Genomic DNA, 18,466 nt, shown 5'->3' with positions numbered 1-18,466 from the left:
TTAAAGAAACTACAGTCATATATTCAGAAATTTGTTACATCACCATTGCTCATTGTAGAGTCCGAAAGAACGCAACTTTTAGAATCTTAAGGCTCGTTTCTGTACATGAACATATTCTTTAATTCGGACAAACTTATACAACCAGTCATTTCCGTTTGAAGACGCATTAGTGCCAATTCTCCTCTTTGATTTTTTCCACTTGTACCTTCAACGACTTGAAAAGTGATTGCATTCGACAGCTATTCAAACTGCATACGAAGTAAATCAAATGTAATATATTCCGTTCACAATAGAATTCAGTGCCACGTGCTGAATGTAAGGTGTTCTATACGAGGCGGCAAATTGCAGCAAAGAGCAATTGAGTTCAGTTCTCTGTGACACAACCACATGACATGGTCGGTCTTAGTTCCGGTTCCCGCTGGTCGGAAGTAGGTTAGTGGGGTCGTTGACAGTACTCATCAGACACGGCACACAGATGTTACATTTTCTTCAACTCGTCAGCCAATTAAAAGTTGTGGTATCCTGCTATAAAACAGTGAAATACTGAGTATAAGCTGCTGTACTGCAATTCAAGAACAGTATTCTGTTTCAGAGTTAAGTAGTTCAGGCTTTCTTTTTTTTTCAATTTGATTTATGTCGCACCGGCACAGATGGGTCTTATGGCGACGATGTGATAGGAGTGGGAAGGAAGCGGCCGTGGCGTTAAGGTACAGACAGCCCAAAATGAAATTGGGAAACCACAGAAAACTGTCTTCAGGGCTGCCGACAGTGGGATTCGTACCTACTATCTCCAGAATGCAAGCTCGCAGCTGCGCGACCCTAACAGCACAGCCAACTCGCTTGGTTTATTCTGTTCTGTAACACCTCATAAGGTGTTTTAGACTACATATGAAATCTGTGAAACATCTACGAATCGTTAGCGTAGATAGAGGATCCACGTTCGATTCCCGGCCGGGTCGAGAATTTTAGCTGCGTTTGGTTAATTCCTGTAGCTCAGAGATTGGATGGTCGTGTTCATCTTCATATAAACCTCTCCACTCACACACAATAAACCACACGAAATATTGAATGAATTACTTCAGATGGAACTGGCGTTAGAAAATGCAATACTGGGTTAATCCATACCTAGTGCCGATAATGCCACGAAGAAGAATTAAACTGGTAGCCTACTTCGGAAGATTTCTCAAAGGTGCTCTTAAAACTAAATGACTGCAGTCATCAACCTCTGTGATGATGTGCTCCTTAGACTACAGGTCTCGACACAAAAGAGATCGGTTGAAGAGTATTATCACTAGCGAAAACAAGAAAGACTGCTGTTCATGGCCCATACAGTTTATAAGTTAAAAACGTTGCAACATACTGTTAGAACGTACTGTTTTCATCTCGTTAACTCCTTGACTTCTCCAAGCCGTAACAAATCATTCCTGCCATGAAGAGTGGGGTCCCTGTTAATAAACACTGCTGTGCAAAAATGTATTCGAACGAATCAACCATAAAACAGGGAAAATCTCAGCTAAAATATTGTAACTGGAACTTGCCAAAGAACTTTATCTGAGAATTAATATTAAGAATGCTACATACCGCCGTATAAAAATCTTAGAGGGTAATATAATACGTGTTTTATTTATTTTTTCCTAATAGTTGAATAATAATGTTATTGGCTTACGTCCCACTAACTACTTTTACGGTTTTCGGAGATGCCGAGGTGCTGGAATTTAGTCCCGCAAGAGTTTTTTTTACGTGCCAGTAAATGTACGGACATGAGGCTAACGTATTTGAGTACCTTCAAATACCACCGAGATCGAACCTGCCAAGTTGAGGTTAGAAGGCCAACGTCTGAGCCACTCAGCTTGGCACTAACACACTGAAGATTTTCCGCGGCGACACGCCGTGGCCTTAATTAGGGTACAGATCCAACACTTTCCTGGTGTGAAAATACGAAACAACAGAAAACCATATGAGGGCTACCGACGGTGGGGTTCACCCACCATCTCCCGAATGCAAGTTCACATCTGCACGACCCTAACCGCACGGCCAACTCGCTCGGTGACACAATATGTCCGTCTACCCCTAACCCCGTTTCCTGATACGGGGTCTGCGATGAGGTGTGTTCTTACGGCCGGATGCCGCTCCTGTCGTCAATTACAGGGAAATACGTGCTTTTGTTTAAATATTTTTCTTACTAGATACTCACCCCCTCTTAACACCCCTATCAGAAACATGCCCGGTCGCTGGAGGAATGATGGTATCGTAGAAAGAAACCGCCTAGCAAACCTAATTCTGTCGGACTTGGACAAGAACAACCACGGTGAAAAGAAACCTTTGGCAACGTCAGGCTCAGGCAAGACCCCGTCATCGCCACACACGTCTCGCAAGACGCCTGTCCGTATGGAGAACAATTCACTTAAAAACATTTATCTACTGAGGTACGTCGAAGAAATAAAAATATCAGTAGAATGGCAAAGAATTAATAAACCCTCTGTGCTATTTTAAAGTACAGTGAATTCCTTACAACCCAGTTTGAAGATTATTCGGGCGTGCAACCTTCTGTTGAAGGGAAAAACGAGAAAACAAGTCGAATGAAAACGAAAATATAATGCAATGGTAGAAAACCCTTTTCCTAAAAATTGATTTTTGCACTAGTTATGAATTTGATGCTTAGTAAATTATTGCGGGTTTTGAATAGGCAGCTTATTGTTTCGGCATTTTTGCTGTGCACAGCCTCGATTGTGGCCGAGGTTCCAGTGCTTCAGGTGGTTACATGCTACTGTTAGAAGAAGTGAGAGTTGGAAGGTGGAGCGAGTTCTTGGGGTGGAGGGTTATTTATCTTGGCAGGGGGAGGGGGTTCTGATTAAGTCTGGTGATTAGAAGATTGTGGGAGGCGGGGGGGGGGGGTGACGCTGGTCTGATTTGGGTCGGAAGTTGGTTTGATAGCAGTACCTGGAGAAGGGGAATGTGGAGGTGTTATGGTCAGGGTTCTAGGGTTCGTGTGGGGAAGGGTTTGGAGGTGGAGAGTGTATGTTAATGCTGGTGAGACGGCGGTTCAGTATGTGGTGTGTTCTCGTTGCCTGCTTAATAAATGGGCAGCCAGAGAAATAAGTGACACGACTGCCTTCCCCGAGGCACCTTATAATTGATGTAACGGTGAGAACCACCACATCTATTGCTGCGGGTGGATTCTGAGCAGACCGGGCGAGTTGGCCGTGCGCGTAGAGGCGCGCGGCTGTGAGCTTGCATCCGGGAGATAGTAGGTTCGAATCCCACTATCGGCAGCCCTGAAGATGGTTTTCCATTTTCACACCAGGCAAATGCTGGGGCTGTGTTTTAATTAAGGCCACGGCCGCTTCCTTCCAACTCCTAGGCCTTTCCTATCCCATCGTCGCCATAAGACCTATCTGTGTCGGTGCGACGTAAAGCCCCTAGCAAAAAAAAAAAAAAAAAGATTCTGAGCAGAATGATCTAAATTCAGGCAATTGAAGCACTCTATTACGAGGGTTCAATTTTGACGTGAGGACTGGTGGTTGGGATTTAGCGTTCGGTTTCCTGTATTTGTGTGACGTGTTAAGTGCGACTGGGACTTGGTAGCAGGGTTTCTAGGCCTGTTCCTTGTCTGGGTAGCTGTATTTTGTGCAGCCGGATTTGGGACTGGGTTCGGTTTGTGTGTACGATCTGTTTATGTTTCTCTGTCTGAGGAAGGTGTTGGCTTCTGTGGTTTGGTGTCTGGTCTTTTTTGGTCACAGGGATGGGAGTTTTGGTCTCTTTGGGTAGAGTTTTGATTGGGTTCATTTGGGTTGAAGTGTCAGATTTAAATGGAGGGGGAGGGGGCGGAGTTTGGGTGCTGACTGTTTCTGTGTTGGGAGAGGTCTTGGGGTCTGGCGTGAGGTCTCCCTGTTTGGAGAAGTTATTTACTGGGTTGACTTGGATGGGGGTACGGATACCGATGTGCTGGAGTGTGTGGCTATGATGATAGGGGCTGATCTGTTTCGGGTGGGAGTGACAATTAGGTGGTTATGTGTTTCTTCAATGATCGATGTGTGTTCCTTGATGACTAATTCTAGCACCGCAAACGAAGCGGTGGGCGCGCGCAACAGGTAGAGACGACCTAACAAGCCATCAGCCATACAGAGACAATATCCCTGACTCCAAAGGCAAACCAGAGCGTTGAACCGTTTTTATCTGCAGCATGTTCAGTAGCCTTCTCCAGTTCCTGACGCTGAGCGCAATATAAACCCCCACGAGGGAGCTGTTTGTGTTGGAGTACAAGCAGTAAATCATTTTGCTGCAACATCAACGGTAATATTACAATTAATTGCTGAGAAGTAGCTACAGTAGAAGTAGAAGTATACTGATAGTTCTATTTTACAACGCTTTATAGTATACTGAAGATTAAATTTTGACAAAAAATTTCAGACTCTACAAAAGTATCTTACAAATACATCATGTGAATATATCAAAATATTTATAATGGAAGCTCACTATCATAAATGAAATCTTTGTCATCTATATCCACACACGGTAACGCTATCAATATAACATTCTATTTGCATGAAGGTGGAAACTGTCGAATTGCCGTTCAGATCTTTCATTTCATCATGCTGCGGACTGCCTACGTAACAATGACATGCATCAGGGATGTTCTGATGTCTTAGCTGATCATCATGCGATCTGTCTGCTCCAACCCAAACTGTTCCCAGTAATCCGATAGTCATCCATGACACAACTGATCCTTCTTACCCATGTCTTGGTGTGACCTTCAAATGCAGTTAATTAGCGTGTTGTCACGAAAGGAAGGTACGAAAATTTCCTACGCTTCCTCCCAGTTGAAGTATCGGAGGCCGAAAAGCACGGAAATGTTCAATCCGGTGTTCGTCTGCTAGACCTTGTAAACAAGTATAGATGGTGAATCCAAGCGAGGAACTAGGGAACTCCCTGAGCGCGATGAGGCGAGACAGCTCGCTCCTGCCTGGCCTGTTTGGCCGGTTGTTCCCAAACTGGGGATCACAGAAAACTTGCTCGGAACAAAGCACCGGTCCAATTTCAAAAGGCAAACCGTTTATTTTTAATTAGCGAATATTAATTAATTCGCTTATTTATTTAGTTAGTTACATATCTAGATAAACTTCTCTTCAACATCACACTTTGGATTACCGGGCGAGTTCGCCGTGCCGTTAGGGGCGCGCAGTTGTTAGCTTGCATCCGGGAGATAGTGGTTTCGAACCCCACTGTCGGCAGCATCCTACCCCATCGTCGCCATAAGACCTGCCTGTGTCAGTGCGACGTAAAGCAAAAAAAAAAAAAAAAAAAAAAAAAAAAAAAAACCCACTTTGCATCTGAAGCATCAGCTTGGTATAGACACTGTCGCATAGGATTAACAGTTACTGTATAAACTTGAAATGCACATTCTTGTTTCAGCAAGGCATATTACTGTATTGTACTATTGTACTTGAGAACACAGAAGAAACAAGGAGGCAGCGCGTCGGCCTCTCACCGCTGGGTTCCGTGGTTCAAATTCCGGTCACTCCATGTGAGATTCGTGCTGGACAAAGCGGAGGCGGGACAGGTTTTTCTCCGGGTACTCTGGTTTTCCCTGTCATATTTCATTCCAGCAACGCTCTCCAATATCATTTCATTTGATCTGTCAGTCATTAATCATTGCCCCAGAGGAGTGCGACAGGCTTCTCGGCAAGATGGAGGGCTTCATTCCATCCCTGACCGGGTCAATGACTGGAAAACAGGTTGTAGGTTTTCATTCAAGGAACAAGGAGATCAGAGAATAATTTGGTAAAGCCCTCATGCTGTATAAGTCCGAGAAAACCGGGTACGAGAAAGGAGTCTATACACGCACACACGTCTGATTGAGAAACACTGATGTAGACGATTTTCAATCCTATCTTTGTGCAAAACTTTACAGTATTGTCAACCGATCCGTGAAGAGATACTAACATATTGTCTTCTTGCAGCTGGAGCTGGTTCTTTCACAATCGTGGAATGGCGACCATTGTTACGACAGCACGTAGGATGTAATGAGAAAGTGAAGAAGGAAATGTCCCGTGTGGGAGTCCGTCGTGTCCGCACACAACACAAATCACCGTTGTTTTCACTGGGAACGAACTACAGTTATGAAGAACCTAAAATAAAGGCTAAGATTTCCCTGTTTTTTTAGTCAGCTCTGGTTTCCCAGGAGTGGATCACACCAGCCTTCCAAAAAGAGACAACGGGCAAGGCAGGCGGGTTAACTCCCTTGATGACCAGGAAAAATGCACATCTCCACCATCATCGCAGGAAATACCTCCGCCAGAGAACCTCAGTTCTCACATATCGGACTAATTACAGAATTTCAGTTTAATATTTAATGACAATACCGTACTACCGGATTACTTCTGAATCGATCAGTGGACACGTATGCGTGTATTCGCTGGAGTAGCTTTCTGCTTGTTGTTTAAAGGGGCCTAACATCTAGGTCATCGGCCCCTGATGGTATGAATGAGATGAAATGCAACGACAATTTAAAAGTACAAAATCCTCCACTGACCAGAATTAAAAACGTGGTAACAAAGAATGGATGGATGGATATGAAGTTAAAACAATCTGTGGACCCGATCCGCAATGGCCCACATTCCCAGAAACTCGCGTTAAACAATAGTATTACTGACTAAGGGACTGCTTCTAAAGCACAGTACTGAAACGATGAGGCTTGTAGTCTAAAGGGGTCCAAAATCCAGGTCATCGGTCCCTCATAATGGTACTTATCGCTAGGAAAATAGAACCATGATATTTGTCATGTTGCGGTACTAATCAAAAGTAGCGTAGACTCGCGGTATTTCACGCATAATGGTACTATTCACAAGTAATGTAATACGTACATATAACACAGACCTATGCTATTTCTCACATTGCGGCGCCATTTACAGGCAACACAAACCTATGGTGTTCCGCACATAGTGGGTACCAATCATAGGCAAGCCAGACCTATGGTGTCGCTCATATGCAGGTACTGTAAAACTCACCCTGATTCACACACTTTCCCTACTAATAGCAAACCTATTGTATACCTAACATAGTGGTACTACGGGCAAGTATAAGCGACCCATGGTGTTCCCTGCGTGATGGTACTAATTACAAGTAGTCTCATGGTTCTAATGCAATCATCCGTTGATCACCCCTTTTAGTCGCCTCTTACGACAGGCAGGGGATACCGTGGCTGTATTCTTCGTTTGCGTCGCCCACCCACAGGGGGTTATTTAGAGACTGGTGGAGTTGTTTTTATGCTGTAACAGTTCCGGTTGCTCCTGTTCCGGAAAAATACTACGTTCCAAATAACCATTCCAAAATAACAGTACAGGGTTTAGGAGGTAGGGGAAACAAAATATCAACAATTGTTTTTTCACGTCAACTGATCTAGGAATTCTATAGGAGTACAATTACTTATTCAATTATATTGATTTGTATTATATTTATCTATATACTTACCATACTTACTTTCCCGCCCGAAGAAAATTACTGGATCGTCAAGCTATTCTCCATTTTACTTTGGGCATTTGAAACCACAGTGCCTGATAATGAATGCGTCGCGCTGATCACCGGGAGCTGGCAAGTTGCTTCAATGGATCTACTCATCTTCAACTCCTGCACGATTATGGATCTTCGTACGTGTTCGATTGTGATGTGACTTAATGCCTGACAGTATTTAAAAACTGGCTCATTTAACCGTTCTCCGCTATTCGTAAACATTGTGGGACTTTGCCTAGTGCTGCGTGTGCTATGCTACCGCTTAGAGATTTGCGCACTGTTTTCTTTTGAGTGATTTTGCATTTTACTTCTTCTAAGTTTTACAGTGCCCACCCCCATTTCATTTTTATATCGCCTCTTCTACTGATCCTATGCATTGTTTTTCGTCTTAATCGGCTGATGACCTGGACTAGGGTCGAAACCGGTACCATTTCTATCAATTATTAAATGGGAGTGTAATTCAATACATTTCTTATTCTTTTGTATTGAATAGGTTGAATCTCTTTATCAATTATTTCAATTTTAACCTCGTGTATGCTAATTCGAAAATAGTTTCCTCACTACGACTTTCGTGCTTTGGTTTACTGCGCCTTAGCGTAGTTTGGCACAATAAAATGATCGGTTATCTTTAACTAGCGGGAACCAGAAGCAATACGAGTAAGATCGCAGGAATTCAGAGAGAATAGTTAGCTGATGACTTAAAGAGACTTTGCTTATAGGCGAACTTGAATCTGTGGACCAAGAAATCTGCACTTTCTTTCACATGATTACATTTACTTATCCCTGAAGGTATTTATATACACAAGGATCTAGTTTATCCGGCCCTCATTAATCCGGATCGAAAATAATTTATTTTTACTTGTATAGTACTTCTTTTACGGCGTCGATTCTTCTTGAGTGTCTTTTCCGGCAAGGATAGTTAAGGACAGGAATTGGAAATAATTCGGCCACTGTCTATCAAATGTACTGTCCCGGTGTTCACCTGGAATTGAGAATAGGAAGCCATAGAAAACCATTCCCAGGGCGGCTGAGGTGTGATTCGCACCCACGCTCTTCTGAATGCAACGCACTATTAATTCACATATGGTGAATTCGAAAACGAAACCGGCGCTTCATCAGAAGAAACAATGACTCGTGGAGAGGCAACAATGCAGCTGGACAAACTGATGGCCTATTTAGAATCCTAGACTGAAACCACACCGGCAGAACTGTTGTTAGTGATCGCGCTACGCGCAAACGCTATGCAAATGTAAAACAGAGGAAACTCTCATTATTTCAGTGCATAAAACAGAGCTGTGAGTGTGAGAAAAGTGTTCTTCTATTTTTTTGTACAACTGAAAAATAGTATTACTGTACAACTGATGTTAATAGATTATATAACATGTACTGTACTTTTGTTAGTTTTTCGGATTTTCCGGACGTTCCATAATCCGGAGCAGTTCCGGTCCCACTTAATTCGGATAAGCGAGGTTCTTGTGTATTTAAAATAAGTGTTAGGATATGTTCTAACACCTGTAAAACTACTCGGCATGTAAGCGAATAGCCTAAGGGAACAACCTTACTATGTATCCCCTATTAATACTGAAGGTCTAGTTATTTTCTACCTGTTGGATTTGATTCAGTGAGTAACCATCCATTTCGAACCCCGCTGTCGGCAGCCCTGAAGATGGCCTTCCGTGATTTCGCATTTTCACACAAGGCAAATGCTAGAGCTATACCTTAATTAATGCCACAGCCGCTTCCTTCCCATTCCTAGGCCTTTCCTATCCCATCGTCGCCGTAAGACCCATCTGTGTCGGTACGACGTGAAGCAACTTCTAAAAAACAAAAAACTTAGTCACCGTTCATCTCGCTCGTTGGCACTATGTACTCCTATTTGTTCCGTGACCTTCGGGATCATTAATACTGCTTCTGCCGTGTTCTGAAAATCACTACTGTTACATTTGCGAGAATAAGTGAAGCATATTTTCTTTTTCTGTAGGATCGTAAATGTATTTGGACAATACCAGGTAAGTAGAATTGTGGTATTTTCTAATAATGTGTTTAATAAAGCAGTTGGTGTCAAATGACGAATACAGCATTTTATTAATACGCTCTTATTTCGTCGTCTAATTCTTATGTATAGAATTTAATTGGGATGTCTAAGAAGTAAGAAAAATCTGCAAGAACGCCTCCAAAAAGCAAAGGAACGTTACCTCCTTTATTCTAACAAGTTTCTGACATAATGAGAATCAGCTGAAATGGAAGGAAATTTCGTTATCAACCTAACCTAACCTTGTCTTAACTTTGCTACCGTTTGGAGACAAAGCACTTTATGTATTTTTACTGACTTACGGCATATGTACATGAAATATTTTTGCTTGTTTGTATTATTAAAGTGTGGTTTTCACATCAGTTCGACAAGTGATATATTTCAAGAAGGGAGACGAATTATTTACACCAGGCAAACACCGGAAGAATACGGTTAAAGTACTGCGTAGGCCTATATAAAAATAAAGGCAGAAATATATGACATTAAATTGAGTGAGGGTCAGAGAGAGCGTGTACATTCCTTACATCCTCACTGAGCTTGAAAACCGACTTCATTATGAATATCTTGATTTCTCATTTACTTGGGTAACGGAACTTCCATTATTGATGCTTCCATGGCTGTCTGGTGAGTTCAATATATAACTAATCAGGTTGGCAGCAGTGCTGAGCCATTAAAAAACACGAGAATAGGGCGGCGATATTTTTTTAATATCCAGCCTCACGTGCCGAGAGGTATACTTTACAAACTGTAGTAGACAGCACAAAACAAACAGCTGTAAACCGCGACGGTAAGAAATACTAGTAGTTGACGATGCGGTGAGACTTAAAACGAACAAAAATTAATTATCATTAATTATTCGCTGTCTGTCGAATTGCTGCTTGAGATGCACGCCTCTTTTATATTCATATTTTGCGAGTTCCCTCCTGGTGTTCACTGCAGTTTACAGCAACCAATGACTAGTTCCAAAGAACATCGAAAACCGCGTAGAGAACTAGCGCTCATGTTTGTCCAGGAGTCAAAACAATCAAGACAACCAGCGGAGCTTCGGAGGTTCTCAAACACCTAGAGCTATTTTCTTTCTTAATCTGCTTATCCTCCAGGGTTGGTCTTTCCCTCCGACTCAGAGAGGGATCCCACCTCTACCACCTCAAGAGCAGTGTCCTGGAGCGTGAGGCATTGGGTCAGGGTATACAACTGGGAAGGATGACCAGTACCTCGCCCAGGTAGCCTCACCTGCTATTCTAAACAGGGGCCTTGGTGGGGGATGGGAAGATTGGAAGGGATAGACAAAGAAGAGGCAAGGAAGCGGGAGTGGCCTTAAGTTAGGTACCATCCCGGCATTTGCCTGGAGGAGAAGTGGGAAACCACGGAAAACCACTTCCAGGATGGCTGAGGTGGGAATCGAACCCACCTCTACTCAGTTGACCTCCCGAGGCTGAGTGGACCCCGTCCAAGTTCTCGTACCAGTTTTCAAATTTCGTGGCAGAGCTGGGAATCGAACCCGGGCCTCCGGGGGTGGCACTACACCACAGAGGCGGACTACAGCTTAATGTTTGAGTCGCCGGTCATTAACAAGGAAAGTGAGAGAACTACAGACCGTTCCCGCTGGAGTGCAGGCGATTCGGAACAGTTCTAAAATAACTGTTGTGTTATTTATTTTTTTGCCTACGGTTAGTGCTGAATGCTGACAAGAGTGCACAAGCCATCGTTAAGATGAAACTTCTCGGTGTTCTGAAATGCTCATCCAAAACTGTCAATGGTCGCTGGTTGTGGACAGGTGCAAGTTTTACTTAAAGCACGAAGTAAAAAGGACTGTACCGACAACATAACACCATTTTAATGTAAGAAGTTAGTAAATTTAAATTTCCTAGTTCGTCCTAAGTCTGGAAATTAAAGAAAACTGAGAAATCATGCTTATTTGTGTGTAGTGGAGTTTACACTATCCCGTGACGGAGTGACCACAGTGCATCTGTGCAGTAGAATTCCCTACATCCCTGACATGGCATCCAGTGATTTCCTTTTTTTAATAATGGAGAGTCCCAGGGCGAAAACTGTGCCCCTTTACTCATCTGTTTCCTACGAGTACCCGATGAGCCGGAATATCTCAATTCACTACACTGGCGGGGGAAAGAAACTATCTGACTTGGAGCCAAAATTTTCCTCGAAGTCAGTGAAGAAATTAGTCTTCTCTACTAATTTGGAATAAAATGAGTGTAAAATTTGATAAACGTTAAGAGGAAGAAGGTTTTCTTAAGCAACTGCTCTTTTCAGGGTTGAATTTTCAGTTATTTAGTGAATTTTGTTGCTATAATTTGGAATAGGCCGAAATGGTGATTCTAGACCGGGTCATAAGTGAGCAACGGGCCGCGATGTTTATAACGAGATGCCCCGGTCGTTAGACTGAGCTAAGCATATTCTAGCCGTGGTCATCTTAGCTATCTTGTTTACCTGAGTTCTAACAGTCGGAATGCGGTCGTTTGAGGCGAGGGACTCGTGTCATCTTACGTAGTAGTTAGTTGTGGAGAACATCTAATTTAGAAAGTGGAGTTTTTGGTAATATAGCCCCAGACCTCACAAAAACAAATCAGTATGGGCCTACATGAATATCTCTCTTAACTGAAGTAGAGAGATATTTGTTATATAGCAGAAGTCTCAGGTTTGTCCCACGTTTTCATGTTCGTTGCACGCCCCATTCTATATTCCCACTCCATGCGAGACATTTATCCATTGTTAGACCAAGATATTTTTATTAGTCCAGATCCATCTCTTCGGATCGATTAAGAAGCACCTGGGTGGTAATAATTTCGTGTGGCTATTTCTGGCCGAGTGCAAGCCCTTGTAAGGCAGACCCTCCAGTGAGGATGGACGGCATCTGCCATGTGTAGGTAACTGCGTGTTATTGTGGTGGAGGATAGTGCTATGTGAGTTGCAGGGATGTTGGGGACAGTACAAACACCCAGCCCCCGAGCCACTGGAATTAACCAATGAAGGTTAAAATCCCCCACCCGACCCTCCCGGAGATCGAACCCAGAACCCTCTGAACCGAAAGCCAGTACGCTGACCATTCAGCCAACGAGTCGGACGATAAAGTAAATTGGTGTCATCAGCCCGAGGATCCCCCAATGGAGGTGAGCTGCATGAACCATTTCAACCACATACCAGCGGTCCTGCCATTCTTAAATTTCTGGCAGTACCGGAATCGATCCCGGGTCTCCGAGGACGGCAGCTAGTAATACGAGAGCGGACACCTGGGTGGTGATCAACGATCATATGGCATAGCCGTTCAGCGTGCCTTCATGGGGTGTATTCAGGGACTGGATGCAGATTTCTTCAATACCAACACCCATGCCTTGGTGTACTGTCGGAGCAAGAAGAGCTTGGGCAAGAATGGTGACATCATAATAATGTTATCGGTTTTATGTCCCGCTAACTACTTCAACGGTTTTCGGGGACGCCGAGGTGCCGGAATTTTGTCCCGCAGGAGAACTCTCTTACGTGCCGGTAAATCTACTGACACGGAGCTTCAAGTACCACCGGAGTGAGCTAGGGTCCAACCTGTTAAAATGGAAGAATGGTGACGATGATGAATAGTAATGAGTGCCATTGCTCCGTACGAGCTCTTGTTACCTCCTCCTACTGTTTTGAACCTACCTTGTATTACATTCAAATAAGACACTGCATTTTATTTCTTCAGAACATTTTTTTTAAAGATCAGCTTACCCTGTCTATTACCTACGATGAAGAATAAGAAGAGTCTTACCTTGTTCTGGACTGCAGTGGTAAGCAAATGTCTCTGCAATTCGACAGGGTTAAACTCCTGTAAGATGGCTGCCACTTTGTCTGGGTCCGCTGAGACTTTGGGTAGTCTGGTGGGTGAGCTGATGATCCCGTCCAGAGTCCCTAGCCTAGTTCGCCCCCCGGGGTCCGTGACCTCAGAGCCTAAGGAAGGCTGCGAGTGCCTCTTGCCGCTCACGAACTGAGAGTGCAGGTCGTGAATCCTACTGTTGAGTTCACTCTTGTGGGTGACTGCCGCCCTCAACTGTTCTTCCAAGTCCTTCTTGGCCGCCACGAGGGTGCCCAGTTCAGTCTGCAGCTGAGACGTCCGCACTCGACTGGCCAACGTCTCGGCCTCCATCTCGGCCAGCTTGTCTAACAAATAGTCCCTCTCCCTCCTGAGCCCCACCATCTCGTCGTCCTCGCTCACAGCCTCCCCCTCTCCCCGCAGTCGCTGCTGTAAATGCTCCACTTCCTCCCTCAGTCTTGTTCCCTTGCGGTGGATCACGTCCAGGAGGTTCCACAGCTCGTCTTCAGCCTCGTCCAAGTCCCCGGTCTGCGCGCTGCCCTTGTCCTTGCTGGACGACGAGAATCCGGAGTCCTGAGGTTTCTCCTTGGTCGAGGAGAAGATGCTGGCCGCACTGCCCTTCTCCTTGCTGGCGGACGAGAAGCCCGAGTCCTGGATCGCACTGCTGCCCGCACTACTCGTCCCGCTGGCCTCGCCACTCTTGGGCTGCTGGGAGAGCGCTTTGGTGGGTCGCACACTGCTCGGCGCGGCCACTTCAGCCTCCTTGTGGTGCGGCTTGCGCTTCACTCGGCCTGGCTCCCACTCCCCGGTCCGCCGCGCCGAGGAGAGAGGGACTGGAATGTTGGTGACGCTTCTCGACGACGAGGAGGAAGACGCCATCTTTTGCTGGAGGTGCGGGAACGTCTCCATAACGAGATCCCGGAACTCGAGCAGCGCCCCCACCTCATTCTGCAATTCCTGAAAACAGAGCATTCCGCTGTAATTAGACATGCTACAGTGTTCACTTTCTCGCCACTCTCACATTCCACAACACAGTTAAAAACTCTTATACTGAATCATCTCCCACTGCCAGACAACCTCAATACTTCTCACAATCAGGAAACCTCACACCGTAAAGGGGCTGTTATACAAGCATCCTCCCCACCCCCTCCACACACACATTTGGTGGGGTCAGGGTTGCGATCTGCGTCGGTTATGTGGACATGTCCGAGTTCTACGGCCGGAAGTCTTTCCCGGCGCGAATCCTATGGGGAGCTAATGCGTGTTTCTGTGGGGGTGTGTTGTGCATATAGGAACACAGACCAACACAAACATCTAGTCCCTGACCCAGAAGCATTGAAATACTCCGCCCGGTCGGAAACAAACCCACGACCCTCTGAAACGAAGATCAGTCATTATGTAAACCAATATTCTTAATTAATAACCCCCCCCCATGGCGCAACAGCCCCGAAGGGCCATGGCCTACCAAGCAACCGCTGCTCAGCCCGAAGACCTGCAGATTACGAGGTGTCGTGTGGTCAGCACAACGGATCCTCTCGGCCGTTATTCTTGGCTTTTTAGACCGGGGCCGCTATCTCACCGTCAGATAGCCCCTCAACTGTAATCACGTAGGCTGAGTGGACCTCGAACCAGCTCTCAGATGGAAGTAAAAATCCGTGACCTGGCTGGGAATCGAATCCGTGGCCTCCGGGTAAGAGGCAGGCACGCTACCCCTAAACCGCGGGACCGGCAATTAATAAATACAGGAATAAATATTATATACACCACCCGCTCAAGATTGGTATATGAGCTCGCTCGGGAGCCCTTCTTAATGGAGGATCTGAGATTCAGATTTGTTCTTCCTCATAGCTCATACGACAAACTGACAGGGAGTGCTGGAAGAAAGGTCACTGAAAAGAAGAGAAATTTGGACGGAGTTCTACTCGACCGCGGTCGTAATGAACAAAGCTTGGATGGACGCGAATCAGGACTTAGGGCACAAAGTGACCTCTTTGGCTGTGCACGGTTTCCATCATAAAACGTCAAGACAAAAAAATCATACCATAATCCAACCTCAAATTGTGTCTGCGAACTGTGTAACAGAATTTGTGAACGTTACCCCGTTCCTACGTGTATAAATCGAGGAAAACCAATCATGGACTACTGCTTGAACTGAAACGCATACTATATTTTGTACTTGTAAGTTTATTCTGCACAAATTGTGCGCATTAATAAATTAAATACTATATCCTTGACTAAACTAAATAGTTCTGTCCCAAATGGAGAGAACTTTCAATTGGTTAAAAATAGGCCCTTAAGTCTTCCTGTCCTGCGAACCACAACGAGTCGAGTGAGAGTGATTTCACGGTCCGTAAGAGAGTAGATGGCGTGTGGTTGGATCTGTGGAAGCGTACGAGCTTTGAAACAAAAAGCGTACTACTTATTCCGAGTTTCTTTCCAACCTTGTCATGAAACTGAACCGGGAACAAATGTTCTCCATTTGTAGGCTTACACGGTGTAGACATTTTACCAAATAACCAGCGCTTTGTGTGTGTGTGTGGCGGTACGCACCCTTTTCTCGAAAGAAACAAAAGAATAATTGGATATTATTCGGAATATTCCTATCCTAGTTCCTATGAAGTGTTCTATACATAATGCGTACGAGCACAAGACTGAAGTTTCTGTGAACTGCAGTTCTGATGATGATGACGATGATGATAATGGTGGTGATTGTTTAAAGAGACCTAACAGCTAGATCACCGGCCTCTAATGGTACGAGGTGTAACGAAATGTAAATACAATTTAAAGTCGAAAATTCATCCACTGACCAGAATTCAAAATGTGATGAACAATGAGTGGATGAATATGAATCTAGCTCACAATACTGAAAGTTAATAATTCCAAAATCGATCCACTGACTAGAATTCAAAAAAGACGACGATGAACAAAGATTATGAACCTAAAATAATCAGTAGGTCCAACTCCGCAATGCCCCATCTTTCACGGCCCGTCTTAAAACAATAGTGATACTGGCCAAGCGACTGCTTCAAAAGCACAATCCTGAATCGAGGATGCTTGTTGTCCAGAGGGGTCCAAAATCCAAGTCAACGATCCCTCATAATGGTACTTACCGCTAGTAACGTAGAACGACGGTATTTGTCATGTTGCGGTACTAATTAAAAGTAGCGTAAACTCACGGTGTTCCACATATTGTAATACGCACAGGTAAGCAGACCTATGGTGTTCCTCACCTGATTGTACTAGTCGCAAGTATTGTCGTGGTTCTAATTCAATTACCCAGTTGTTACCAGTCGTAGTCGACTCTTACGACAGGTAGGAGATACCGTGGGTGTATTCTTCGTCTGCGTCCCCCACCCACAGGGGGTAAACTGCAGTTCTAAAAAATCATTCTAGATCTCGTGTCGTCAGTTCGGAGTTAAAGAGAAAGATTATCTTCGTTTCCCCCTTCCTTGTCCTTCCACGTTTTTGGCTACTGGAATACAATAGAGTAGGGGGTCGGTTTTCTCACCCTTCAGCGAACAGTGTTCTTGTCGAGGACAATCTAACAGTGCCCGTGCCATTAACACCAACGTACCAGCAATCAACTACAGTAAGTAGTTAACCCCGATATTTAAATTTAACAGCTTTGGTCGTTTTTGCATAATTTGAAAAGTATAAACACTTGTTTTGTGCTCCCGAGGCAAGCGAGTGCATAGTTACTTCCTTAAAAAAGAGGTGCATATGGTTGACAAGTTAAAGGCGTGAAATGAATAAAATAATTATTTTGCACCCGAGCCAACAAAAGAAAGCATGACGATGACCTGTGAATATAAAGTAAATATCGAAAGTAGATTTACTCCAGTTCAAGAGGGAAACAATTCTGACCATGATGGGCCCGATTACTGGACATTCACTCAGAAAAAAGGCTTCGCCAGAGAAACGAGTGGCTTTCTTCGAAAAATAAAATGCTTGAGTTGAGGAACAGATGTAAGTGAAAGTTTCTTCAGAGTGGGGCAGTATCTTCCTTACATCTGGAGATATGAAGAAATTGTGAGTATCGCAAATACCTGTTAATAACTATTGTAGCAGACACGCTACTGAGACTGTGTCTTTCTTAGTAGTTAATACTTTTTCGTTTTTGGTTATTTTGACAGATGAAGATGTTCATTTCTATGACAGCGTAATTAACTCCAATCAAATCCTCCATCTCTTGATATCTCAGATATAGTCGCACGGATCAAGGAACATTTTACGTATTTGTCGAAAGCCTCAACAAGAAAATGGGCAGACTCCACCTTATGGCAATAGGTAGATTGTTATATTCCACTAGCTTTTACAGAGAATTACTCCATTTTAGGTACTCTAGTTCCAACTGTATTCAAAGTTATTTTCAGTCTATAAATAAAACAGAAATAGCATGCATACATACATCATTATAGACCGTTATGCCTTTCAGCGTTCGGTCTGCAAGCCTCATTTACCAAACGTCGCCACAATCCTCTACTTGCAACTAGTGCTGTGGCCTCATTTAATTCTATACCTCTTATCTTTAAATTGTTAGAAACAGTCTAACCGTCGTCGCCTTGGTCTCCCTTTACTTCTCTTAGCCTCCATAACGGAGTCCATTATTCTCCTAGGTAACCTATCCTCCTCCATTCGCCACGCATGACCCCACCACCGAAGCCGGTTTATGACTTCACTCCTGACTTACCCTTTATCCGCTCATTTCGAGTACCCTCCTGCCATTGGTCCCCTTTATTGGCTCCCAGTTTTTTCAGGAATAATGCCACCTTATTTAAGATCAAATGCTCTCATTCGAGAGTTCAAGACGATAGAAATGAACCCTCAACTGCCTGTTCTGGATGATATTTCTGTTCTCATGATAACGAGGCTCAAGTCACGTCATCCATCTTTGCGTGATGCTGTCACATTGGCTGATGGGAAATTTCACCCTTTAAAAGAATGGAGAAGTTGCTGGAAAGCGGTCACAGACAGTTCCTTGCACAACATATTTTCTGGTGAACATCTTCCTCGTGGACATCATCTACCGCGTAAGATTTGGACCACTCTGAATCGGGTGAGAACAAATCATGGATGATGCAGAGATGCCCTTTATAAGTGGTGCGACTGTGGTGCAACTCGGC

At 44.3% G+C, this 18,466-nt stretch overlaps 1 protein-coding gene across 3 annotated transcripts in view; it reads right to left on the bottom strand.

Moving 5' to 3' along the window:
* Positions 1-18,466, bottom strand: part of jvl (javelin-like) — a 483,163-nt gene that overhangs the window by 39,875 nt on the left and 424,822 nt on the right. For all 3 annotated transcript variants that reach the window (XM_067153090.2, XM_068228909.1, XM_068228908.1), the window contains exon 3: positions 13,302-14,300. In XM_067153090.2, coding sequence (XP_067009191.2) covers positions 13,302-14,300 — 999 coding nt within the window. The remainder of the gene's footprint in view (positions 1-13,301; positions 14,301-18,466) is intronic.

The sequence above is a fragment of the Anabrus simplex genome, chromosome 8 (genome assembly GCF_040414725.1).
Source record: "Anabrus simplex isolate iqAnaSimp1 chromosome 8, ASM4041472v1, whole genome shotgun sequence".
NCBI classification, from domain to species: Eukaryota; Metazoa; Arthropoda; class Insecta; order Orthoptera; family Tettigoniidae; genus Anabrus; species Anabrus simplex.
This window is presented reverse-complemented; position numbering and strand designations above follow the sequence as displayed.